Source organism: Lolium rigidum, chromosome 6 (genome assembly GCF_022539505.1).
Source record: "Lolium rigidum isolate FL_2022 chromosome 6, APGP_CSIRO_Lrig_0.1, whole genome shotgun sequence".
Taxonomy (NCBI): Eukaryota; Viridiplantae; Streptophyta; class Magnoliopsida; order Poales; family Poaceae; genus Lolium; species Lolium rigidum.
In genome coordinates, this window is record NC_061513.1 from 211,542,997 (window position 1) to 211,555,646 (window position 12,650).

Here is a 12,650-nt window from a genome sequence, read left to right on the forward strand (position 1 = left end):
ATCTTACTTTCTTCCTACTAGAGGCTATTCTTGGTACAAAAACAAAATAAAAATGACAAGGAGAGGTTATTACAGAGGTAACAACTTCCAAGACTCAACATATACAGAAATAAAACAATGGGTTATCTCCCATAAGCGCTTTTCTTTAATGCCTTTTAGCTAGGCTTGATAGTTTGAGAAGATGCTCACATAAGAAATATGAATTGAAGCAAAAGGAGCATCAAGAAGCAAAATCAAAACACATTTAAGTCTAACCCACTTCCTATGCATAGGAATCTTGTACACAAATAAATTCACAAAGAACAAAGTGACAAGCATAGGAAGACAAAACAAGAGTAATTTCAAAACTTCAGCATATAGAGATGTGTTTTAGTACCATGAAAACTTCTACAACCATATTTTTCTCTCTCATAATAATTTTCAGTAGGCTCATGAATAAACTAAACAATATAACTATCACATAAAGCATGCTTTTCATGATCTACAAACACATAATTTTTATCAAGGCCAAAAATAGTGGGATTAGAACAATGAAACCTACTTTTAACAATTTTATAACAAGATGATTGATCATTCTCAAGAGGTATGGGGTTCCAAGATAAAGTCAAAAGCCTTCCGATCTCGTTTTCGATAGTAGTACAATTAATGTTATCAACCAATATAGGACCATCATCTAGAGCTTTATCATAAATATTTTCTAAGCAAAACTCTTTAGTACCATGCATTTCGAAGTTAGGCACAAATAAAGGATTATCATAAGATTTATCAAAATAGCATGGATTGTCATAGATAATGGGAGCATAATTATTATCGCAAGTTTTACCCATAGTAGATATTTCAAGAGAATCCACACGAACATAACATTTATCCTCCTTTGGTAAGCATGGGGGACAATCAAATAGTGTAAGAGATAAAGAGTTACTCTCATTAGAAGGTAGGCATGGGTAGCTAATCCATTCTTCCAGCTTTTGTTCATCACGCTCCTCCTCTTTTTAATCTAATGAGCTTTCAGGTTCAGCCATTTCTTCTTCCACAGGTTCCTGCAAATTGTGGATACATTCTTGTGCATGAATGAGTCTCTCTTTATAATCAATGATATTACAATTATTGCTGAAATTTTCTACGCAATAATCAAGGATAGAAGAGACTAAATCTTTAAGGTCTTTACAAGCAACACATGTTTCATAATTTTTAGACATGAAGGATTCTATTTCAGAAGCTCCCATAAATAAGAAAAGTTGTTCTACTTCTTCAAACGCAAGATGAATATAGTTATTCCAATGATAGTTCATAATTAAAACTTTTTTACTAAAGCCACATTAGAATTTAAGATGTTTAGTATCCTATTCAGAGCAATAATTTATATCATGGCGTTTAAGCAAAATTTTAGGAACTTGAACCAAGCTTTTTAATGGGCCTCTCATGACTTTACCCTTATATAATTGTATATATTTTATAAAATGTTCCATAGAGGATCTTAAATAACAGTAGTATGATAATATGATGAACAATCTGATCACAATTTATCGGATCCCAACAAACACAACACCGATTACATCATATGGATCTCAATCATGTAAGGCAACTCATGAGATCATTTTATTGAAGTACAAAGGAGAGAGAGTACCAACTAGCTACAGCCGAGAACCCATAGTCTAGGGAGGAACTACTCACAAACCATCATGGAGTCGAAGTGGAGGAGGTGGAGCCAATGGAGATGGCTCTGGGGGTCAATCCCCGTCCCGGCAGGGTGCCGGAACACGAACTTCTGACCCACGAAACTCGTCTGGACGATGACGGTGGCGACGGAACTTTTCGAGGACGGAGGCTGGATGTTTTAGGGTTTTCGCGTCGGAGGCAATTTATAGGCGAAATGGCGTGGTCGGTGGGCGCAAGGTGGCCCCACACCACCCCTAGGCGCGGGCCAAGGCCAGGTTGCGCCTAGGGTTGGTCTGGCCGGCTCCTGGCCCCCCTCCGTCTCTCCTCTGGACTCCGTCTTCGTTTCGGTAAAATAACAAGTTCGGCTTTTGTTTCATCCAATTATGAGAATATTTTATGTATTACTTTTCTGAACAAAACAAAGAGAAAATAGGGAACTGGCTATGTGGCATCTTGTTAATAGGTTAGTGCCGGAAAATGTATAAAAGTACAACGAAGCATGAACAAAACATATATAAATTGGTGTAAAACAAATATGGAGCATCAAAAATTATAGATACGGTTGAGACGTATCAATAACCACTTGGGATAAACAATTATACCAATCATGCTCGAGCAAACTCAAACTTGGCAACAAGAATTAGCTCTGTCATCATATCAGCAAGATTATCATGAGTACTTATCTTCCATACCTTGAGTTTACCTTGAGTAACAACCGCAAACATAATAGTATGCTTTGTCTTCTCATGGAATAGTTGATCTTTAGTAAGGTACCCTTCCAGCGTTGATGGAGCGAAGCGGGTCGGCCCACCAGGTTTTTAGCGTACAGGTTTAGTTCCGGTTTTAGGAATGTTCTAGAAAGTTCAAGCCCGGTTACTTCATGGTTATTTCGGTTTTGTTCTGTCTCCTCCTGTTCTGTGTGCTTTTTCTGAGCGGGTTTCTCTAATTTTTCTTTTCTAGTTCGAGCTTGTTTTTTTACAGTTTTGTTCTAAATTTTGATTTTTTTCCAAATTTTGAACATTTTAAATTTGATTTTTTTTAAAAAAATATTGGGTATTTATCAAATCTAAACATTTTCGAATCTGAACTTTCAAAAGTGTTCACATTTTTGGATTTGACCGTATTCAAATTTTGAACATTTTTTATTTGAATAATTTTTAGTTTATTAACTTTTTTCAGAATTGAACTTTTTCAAAATTTGAACAATTTTGAATCTTGTCGTTTTCAAAATTTGAAAATATGAAATATGACCTTTTTTAAAAAAATTGAACAAATTTCGGATTTGAACATTTTTGAACCTTTATTTTTAAATTGAACAATTTTTGAATATGAAATTTTTTCATCATTTGTACTTTTTCCAGATTTGAAATTTGAGTTTCTGCCAATCTGGCTGTGTCCGGTACTTAGAGCATCTCCAACAGGCGCGCTATAAATCGGCGCACTATACCACGTTGCCGCCGCGTTGTAAACCGATGGCGCGCGCCGGAGCGATTTTTCCCCCGCCAGATGCTCCATTTTGCAGCGCGCGTTGGCGCGCAAAAAAAAAACACCTCCGTCGGACGCTCTATTTTGCAGCGCGCGGGCGCGGCGCAAACAACAAACAAACACAACTATGCATCGAACAAGATCAAAGAACCATATAAAATTCACAAATAAAATGTACCATCCAAATACAATACATTGTTCACACCAAATACAACACGTCCAACATACAACAATACAACAAAGTTTTGAGACAATACAACACATAGTTTTCAAACAAATACAACAAATATGCAACTAATGTTGGCCATTCCAATTCCACCATTCTTCCATGAGATCTTTTTGAAGCTCATCCTGTGTGTCGTTGCACCGAATGGCATGGTATGAGGCAATAAACCGGGCAATCCTATGTGCGGACCTCCTCACTTGCACGGGAACCCCCATCAAGTCTTATGGGTATGATCCACATCTTTTCCGCGATCATCCTCTATAATCATGTTATGCATGATGACACACGCGGTCATGATATACCAAAGGCATTCTTGGTCCCAAAATCTAGCCGGTCCTCTAACAATGGCAAATTGTGCTTGCAAAATCCCAAATGGTCTCTCTACATCTTTCCTAGCCGCCGCTTGTGCATTATGGAATTAGGTTTGCTTCTTACCTCTTGGTTGAATAATTGGCTTCACAAATGTTTGCCACCTTGGATATATGCCGTCGGCGAGGAAGTAGCCATAGCTGTACTTGTGGCCATTTGCTTCAAACTCCACCAATGGACCTTCCCGCATTGCAAGTTGTCATTAGTGGTGACCGTTGAAGAACATTGATGTCATTGCAAGACCCGGGCATTCCAAAAAAAGCATGTCATATCCAAGTCTCTTGGTCGGCCACCGCTTCAAGGACTATGGTGGCATCCTTCTTGTACCCTTTGAATTGTCCATGCCATGCCACCGGACAATTCTTCCAACTCCAATGCATACAATCAATGGAACCAAGCATGCCGGGAACCCCGGTTGGCGTTGATCTCCAAAAGCCTTGCCGTGTCTTGAGCATTGGGGGCTCTCAAGTATGTGGAGCCAAAGACATTGACAATTGGAACGACAAAGCGCTTGACACACAAGATAGAAGTGCTCTCTCCCATGGCCAAATGATCATCAACAAGATCCGCCGGTATACCATATGCCAACATACGCAAGGCGGCGGTCACCTTTTGATATGTGCTATGACCAAGTTCTCCGGCGGCATTCCTCCTTTGCTCAAAGAAGCGATCATACTTGGTCACCTCCGTTGCGATGTGCTTGAACAAGTTGAGACTCATCCGGAAACGCTGCCGAAAATAGCTTTCGGGAAATATCGGATTCTCATTGAAATATGACCGCATCAACTTCTCATGCCCTTCAATCCTTTCTGCTCCACAACTTCTGTCTACCGAACACGGATCCACCAAATTTTGGCTTCTTAACGGCGTGGTATGCTAATAGTAGCATATGTTCTCCTCTTCCTCTTGGTCGAACTCGTCGTTCGATGAATCGTATGATGAACTCTACAAACATATATATGAAATTACTTAACTACTATTATAGCTAATTGACGAGTAAAAATCACATCCTAATAGAGGCCGGCCGGCGGAGGTGCATACCTTGCGAGCAAATCGGCGAGCACCATGGTCGCGCCATGTTGTTAGCAAGCTCGAAGACGACGACGACAACATGGCGACGGCGGCACGGAGGACAACGCGACGGCGCCGGGAAGGAGGAGGCGGAGGAGGAGCACCGACTACTGCCCGTCGCTGACGGTGGCGCGGGCGTCACAGAGCGGCGGAGCGGCCGCCGCTGCCGGGAGGGGGGCGCGGGTGAGGCGGATCTACGCCGCGGCGGCGCGCAGCAGCGGGGCTGGCGGCGGAATCGACCGGCGGCGGCTGGATTTCGCAGCGGCGGGCGGTGGGGAAATGAGGGCTTGGGCGCGGTGGGGGGGGGGGGGGGGATTTCCTGCCGTTGGCTTTTTCGCGCGTGGACGAGCGATGCCGCGCGCTGTAGCCGACGCGTCACATATGGCGCTCCGGATTGTGCAAAACACCGCGCACCCACAAAAATTTCCAGCGCCGCACCGTTTACCGCGCCTGCTGGAGCGCCTGAATTCCTCCCGCGCGCTACATACCGGCCGTTTTTACACCGGCCTATATAGCGCGTGTTGGAGATGCTCTTATACTACCAAAAAATCGAATGAGAGCAATATCGTGCGGGAATCAAGCTGAGCGAGCGCAGAATTGGGCCAGCCCACCCGGGGATGCCGGACGCCTCGACGCGAACGCGGGATCTCTTTCACGTCAGGCGTGAAATAGGGGCCCCCGATGGATTTCGATATAACTAATGTGATTCCCAGCCCATCCATCTATCAAATTCCAATTCCAGTGGGCCATGAAAACCGCAAACAAACCAACCAATGCAGCCGCAGCCGCATCCCGTCATCCACTCCGCGCTGCCATCTCCCCTGAGCCCCAGCGACGGAAATGGTCGGCGCAACCATGGCCACCGCTACCATCACGACGGCGCTACCGCTCCGCCTCCGTGTCCCCGCGCGCTCCCGCCGCGGCCAGATGCGCTGCGCGGTCGCGAGCGACGCCACCGAGGCTCCGGCCGTGCCCAGCGCACGGCTGTCCGCGGATTGCGTCATCGTGGGCGGCGGCATCAGCGGCCTCTGCACCGCACAGGCGCTGGCCACCAAGTACGGTGTCAGCGACTTGCTCGTGACGGAGGCCCGCGCTCGCGCAGGCGGCAACATCACCACCGTCGAGCGCCCCGACGAGGGGTACCTCTGGGAGGAGGGCCCCAACAGCTTCCAGCCCTCCGACCCCGTCCTCACCATGGCCGTACGCATCTTGCTCGCTTTCTCCTTCTTTTCGGATTCTTGGGGACGTACGTGTACAGGATACAGATACGATCCCTGCATGGATTGGTTGCGCAGGTAGACAGCGGCCTCAAGGATGACTTGGTGTTCGGGGACCCCAATGCGCCGCGGTTCGTGCTGTGGCAGGGGAAGCTGAGGCCGGTGCCGTCCAAGCCCGGCGACCTGCCTTTCTTCGACCTCATGAGTATTCCTGGGAAGCTCAGGGCCGGCCTTGGCGCGCTCGGCATTCGTCCGCCTCCTCCAGTTTGTGCTCTACCCGTGCTCTCTATTCTTTTGTGAATTTTGATTCTCAAAGATGGGGCTGAGCGTTTCCGGCGAAGGTTTCAGGGGCGTGAGGAGTCGGTGGAGGAGTTTGTGCGCCGCAACCTGGGCGCGGAGGTCTTTGAGCGCCTCATCGAGCCCTTCTGCTCAGGTAATGTGCAGTAGTATCTGTCTGTTCTGTTCTGCTCCTTGCATTGATTCCGATAACATTTCGATATCAATGTTAGGTGTGTATGCCGGTGACCCTTCAAAGCTCAGTATGAGGGCTGCGTTTGGGAAGGTATGGAGACTGGAGGAGAATGGAGGCAGTATTATTGGTGGAACCATCAAGGCAATTCAGGATAGAGGCAAGAACCCCAAACCGCCGAGGGATCCGTAAGTGGAGACTGCAATTTTCTATTTAGTCAGTTAACTGTTCCATTAGACTCGTATTAATTTGTTTCACCACTTTTAGCCGACTTCCGACACCAAAGGGGCAGACGGTGGCATCTTTCAGGAAGGGTCTAGCCATGCTCCCAAATGCTATCGCTTCTAGGTTTGTTTTCATCACTTGTGCATATACCTAAGTTATGCTATCGGTAATGTTTTTGTATGTCCATGTCCCTTGTACTCAGAGATGATCATGAATTATAGTAATTATTTCATGCTTGGTCTTAAGACGTAACCTTGTCATGTTCTGCATTCCTTCATTTCCAGGTTGGGTAGTAAAGTCAAACTCTCGTGGAAGCTTACGGGCATTACAAAGTCGGACAACCAGGGATATGTGTTAGCATATGAAACACCGGAAGGAGTTGTTTCAGTGCAGGCTAAAAGTGTTATCATGACCATTCCGTCATATATTGCTAGTGAAATCTTGCGCCCACTTTCGGTACGTTCATGTTGCAAAATTAATTGGTGTACTACTAATGTTAGTGTTAGGTTCCTGTAATTCTCCATACTCCTGTGGTAACCATGAAATAGCACGCTAGTACACTATTCCTCAATAGAGTTGCTAATCAATAATTGACCGCATTACGATACTGGTAGCCTGTAATCTTAGTCCAACACATGATTGAGCATTTTTGTTGAGAGATTAATTGATTAATGTGGTTAAATTGTTCACTGATGCATAGGTTGGACTATTTCTTCCCCAATTAACTCTATGCTTCAAACAATTGAAATATACATCAATAGATTCAGAAAACTGTATCTTGTTTTGACAAAGTGAAACAAGACACCAATATGCCTTATGATTTTAAAAGGAGGAGATTTCTTTAGTAGAGAATATTTTGACCTGGAAATGGAAAATATAAAGCCCCATAGGACCTAAGTTCCCAGCATAAGAAGCATCAGCATTAAGCTAAATCTAACACTAATAGCACCTACTAGTTGTCGAGGACACCTTAATGCTTGGTTCTCCTTTCACTATCTATGGTTTGCTATCTTAACTGAACCTGACTAGCCAGTCCATTATGTTCTAAATGTATCCCAGATCTTCACAAGGTGAGCTGGACTGCTTAGGTGACATTAGCTATTTTTTATGGAGATGTTTTGTGTTCAGCAGCTGCCAAGGAACATGTCTATCCTTCCTGAATAAGCCACATGCTATAGTTGTTATCTGGACAGAAGAGTTTCAAACTCTATATACTCGAAGTTAACTAGTTAGCAAAGAGTTTCCATTAGGAATAAAATAAGGATGGATAGTTTTGTTAAAAATATAAAATTAGTTGTGCTCTACATCCCAATCTGTTCAAATAGCTGGCTGTCACTGGCATTTTTTTTCAAGCATTCAAGCCTGGTTCTACGTACCATTTGCAACCCTATCTTGCCAACCGGTACGGTGCAGTTGCAAGCATTTACTTTATTTCACATTGCTTAGACTTTCTAAGTTAGTCTAACTATACTTCCTTCTGTGTTCATTGAACTTTTTTCCCCTCCTGTTACCGCAGAGTGATGCAGCAGATGGTCTCTCAAAATTTTATTATCCACCGGTTGCTGCTGTAACTGTTTCATATCCAACAGAAGCTATTAGAAAAGAATGCTTAATTGATGGGGAGCTCCAGGGTTTCGGCCAGTTGCATCCACGTAGCCAAGGAGTTGAGACTTTAGGTATTTCGTGGAATAGAACCTTAGCATGAAACAACTGCGAGCATTACTCTTCCTTCTCCATTTTCATTTATCATGGGACTGGTTTTGGTATTATTCTACTAATTCATGGTATTTTTATGTAGGGACAATATATAGCTCTTCTCTCTTTCCGAATCGTGCTCCTGCTGGAAGAGTGTTACTTCTGAACTATATTGGGGGTGCTACAAATACAGCGATCGTCTCCAAGGTTCTCTCGACCTGCTTGATACTCATGTCATTTTCTTATTGCGTGATAGCTGGTTACGGTATTCAGTTAGTGTTGGTCACCTATTCATTTATGATTAATATAAATAACTGGACTGCATTTTTCACCTCCAGCTGCAATTGTCAACACAAATAGATTAAATGGTTTGGTTAGATGCTACATTCAATCTCGATAGTATTGTTAGATTTTTTTTGGCTGGCCATATTTATACTGATCCCATTTTGTTTGCAGACTGAGAGTGACTTGGTGGAAGCAGTTGATCGTGACCTCAGAAAAATGTTGATAAATCCTGCAGCACCAGACCCTTTAGCCTTAGGTGTCCGAGTGTGGCCACAAGCCATTCCACAGTTTTTGATTGGGCACCTTGATCGCCTTGATGCGGCAAAATCTGCCTTGGCCAGAGGCGGCTGCAGTGGGTTGTTCCTAGGAGGAAACTATGTAGCAGGAGTTGCCTTGGGCCGATGCATCGAGGGTGCGTACGAGAGTGCCTCAGAAGTATCTGACTTCTTGACCAAGTATGCCTACAAGTGATGAAAGAAGTGTAATTCATCACCTTGCTGCATATTTGAGGTGCGGCCAGAATCAGTAATAATTCAGAAAATCTTGTAATCTTCTCTACTTATACCTCCTATCATTTTCCTAAACGTAATTAGTTAGAAGTTAGGTTTGTAGAAGAATTTTTACTAGTTGTTCAGTATAATTCTTTCAGATTCTGGTGATGCAATATTTTGTGCTGCTCCTGTAGTTCGATCTTGTAAATCTGTATGGAATAGATAGAAATAATTTTTCCATAAGAAGTGAAAAAGTGTGAAGATTTTTTTGCACATTAAGTAGATTGCGTCAGTATAGAGAAGCTCTGTGTACATAGCTTAACTTATGCCGCTTTTCTCTTCTCTTTGATTTTGTTTTCCTTTCCTTAGGTTTTTTTTTTTTGTTTGAGTGCTGTACTTGAGGGAGTAATATACAAATGACACACAGTTTGGTGTGTGTTTGAGATTTTTTTTTTGCTTCAATATATATAGAAGGAATTCTGAGCAAAAAGTTCTTTGGCACCTCGACGAAAAACATTTTTTCAGTATATATCCAAAGGGTTCCGAGCAAATTTCCTTACTACTATGTTTATGGGTAAATATAACTGAGTGCATTTGAAGATTTGATGTGTTTCAGATCCTTTTCTACCCTTAAACCATATTTACCAAAATTATATAATTTTCTCTTTCATTATTAAAGTTTGATTTTTTCAGAATCAGGGATTCAAACATTGGTTCTGAAAATTGCCCTTTTTCTAGTTAGTGAATACTGTCCATTTCATTTCCCCAAATTGAGTTTCTAACATTTGATGTTTGAATCACGTACAAGGTTTAAATATTGTTCACTCATGGCGATGGTCATTGGGAATGTAATCCTCAAATCATACCCCTCCCATTGATATCCTGGTTTGTCTTGTAGAATTCAGATCTAAGATCATGTTACTTCGACCCTGGTAACAAGCATTACAAATAGCAAAGTTATATAAAAAATAAAATAGGAACCGCCTACAAACTAACCACAAACCCTAATAGTTCATAACTACATGATTGAATTCAACCAATTTGCATCCACCACATGAGCCTACAACGGACCAAGCACACATGGTGGTGGGGGAAGATGACATCATGGCAATGGAGAATGGCTTGATGATGATGGCCGGCGGTGGCCAAATCTCCCTCTCCGACTTAGAGAGGTGAACCACTTTGGCTCCGAATCAAGGATGGCAAAGATTGTGCCCTCCCACTCCTGAAAAACAATTACTTCTCGAGGCATATCATTTAAGGGTAGTATTTATGCATAGGCGAAGGGCGGAGTTGGCCACGCGTGATCACCTGTGCCTAGGTGGCACGATACCATGCCTGGCTCACAAGACCACACTCGGGCCTCGGCTGCCCCTTCCAATTGATTTTCACATCTGCCACAAAATGCTCCCCCCCCCCCCCCCCTATTTTTTACATTTTATTAAATTTGTCTCTTGTGCAGGAAGAAGAATTTGGCAAAAACCCTAAGCAAAGTAGATCACATATCACTCGACGCTAGTAGAAACCTCAAGTAGATTCTATCCACGATGGAAAACCTTTATGTGTTGTACCACATAACCATTATCGTGGTAGATATAGGTCGGTGTCAGTTGTCAGACCAAAATGGCATTTGGCACATGTATAATGGCGTTAAAGCTACCATCACACAGTCATCTTTTTCTGCGACGGGTTTAATACGTCATAGATATTCTTAAGGTCTATTTAATTTAAGCGGACCAGACTGGTTTTGAAACGTTTACTCCTCCGATCCATAATAATTATCATGATTTTTAAGCTATTTTGAAATAAAAAAACTAAATCCCGACACCAATTATGGACCGGACGGAGTAATAAAATTTGGTCCTGTACTATTTGAGTTGATATGTGGCCCAAATCTATTTTGATGTATTTCGGCTGGCCCATACAAGCCCACGAATGTTCTTATATTTATGGATAAATGTGATATGATTTTTCTTTGTCAATCTTTTAATGGATTTGCTAATTCTCAATATACATATATTACTCGTGATTTGTGCAATAATTTTTTCATGCATTGTTTTGATCGGAAGGCTCAACCGTCGGTATGTTGCAAAAAAAATAATAACTCACAGGCGGGATTCGAACCCTGAGGAGACGGAAAGTTTTAATACTATATTATGTACGGTAATTGTAAAATTTGTCTTATTTTGTACATTTAAATACCAGTACTTGAACTAGATGAACCACCAGTCCAACCAGTGTGAACCCTGAGGCCTACCGATTCGGTCACCGATCCGGTTATTAGAGAGAACACATATAATATTTTTATCGTTATACATTATAGTTTCAACTTGCAAATAGGGTTGCAACTGAAACTTTTCAGTTGCGTTGGGTTGCCACCGAGATTTTTGTGTTGTATCTGAAATTTTTCCAAGTTGTAACTATGGTTGCATTTGAGGTGTTTTTGCAGTTGCAAGTGAAGTTGCAACTGAGATTTTTTCCTAGTAGCAAGCGTGGTTGGAACTGAGACTTTCTTCAGTAATGAGATATTTTTCACTTGCAAGTGTAGTTGCAATTGAGATTTTTTTTTTAGTTGCAAGTCAAATTGTAACTGAGACTTTCTTCAGTTGTAAGAGTAGTTGCAACTGAGAATTTTATCTAGTTGCAACCATGGTTGAAACTAAGAACTTTTCCAGTTACATGTGTGATTGCAATTGGGATTTGTCCAGTTACAACTATAGTTGCAACCGAGATTTTCTTTAGTTGCAAGTGGGGGTTTCAACCGATAATTTTTTTAAATGTTCAAATTATAAAAATATTACCAATTTTTTGTCACGTTATTTTGTTTTACCAAATATGAGAGGGAACAATTGAACTTTTTTTGTTAAAAAAAACAGTTAGATTGTAGAAAACTTTAAAAAAAAGGACAAACTATAAAAAACGTTGACCTTATTCTACTAGGTATTAAGCTAGTTATCAGTAGTAGAATGAACGCTGGAGAGACTCTTTTTTAATATATTATCCTTGGCATAGTTAGACTTATTGTATTTTTCAGATCATCTGCTATCGTTTGCAGTCTAGGTACAAGATTATTGCTATCATAGAAGAAATTAGAGTGAATTCTATTTTCTGCCCGTAGTTTGACGTTTATGACACTAATTACCTCATTTAAGAGAAATTTGTTGCTTACCCCATTTAGTAAAGTTTGTCCCATTTTTTACCCCATTTAATCGTTTACTCGGTGACATAGGCATCCCCAATGGGTCTGCCGAAGATAGTACCCGGGGTTTACTGAAGGCCCACTACCCGAAGAATAAGAAGATTCGGAAGCCCAAGATATTGTTAAGGAAAGCTAGAGTTGTAATAGGAAGCATTGTTTGTAATCTTGCGGGAGGAGTTAGAAACCTTCTCGGACTCTGTAACTTGTACAATACGAATCCCTCGGCTCCACCTCATATATAAGGGGAGTCGAGGGACAA

At 42.1% G+C, this 12,650-nt stretch overlaps 1 protein-coding gene across 1 annotated transcript; it reads left to right on the top strand.

The window, feature by feature from the left end:
- Window positions 1-5,626: 5,626 nt before the first annotated feature.
- Window positions 5,627-9,438, top strand: LOC124664046 (protoporphyrinogen oxidase, chloroplastic-like). The gene is made up of 9 exons (XM_047201653.1): window positions 5,627-6,010; window positions 6,106-6,291; window positions 6,376-6,460; window positions 6,537-6,684; window positions 6,764-6,844; window positions 7,006-7,177; window positions 8,238-8,397; window positions 8,520-8,623; window positions 8,873-9,438. Exons 1-9 carry the CDS (start codon window positions 5,651-5,653, stop codon window positions 9,170-9,172), a joined length of 1,596 nt encoding a protein of 531 aa, XP_047057609.1. The 5' UTR covers window positions 5,627-5,650; the 3' UTR covers window positions 9,173-9,438.
- Window positions 9,439-12,650: the final 3,212 nt, after the last annotated feature.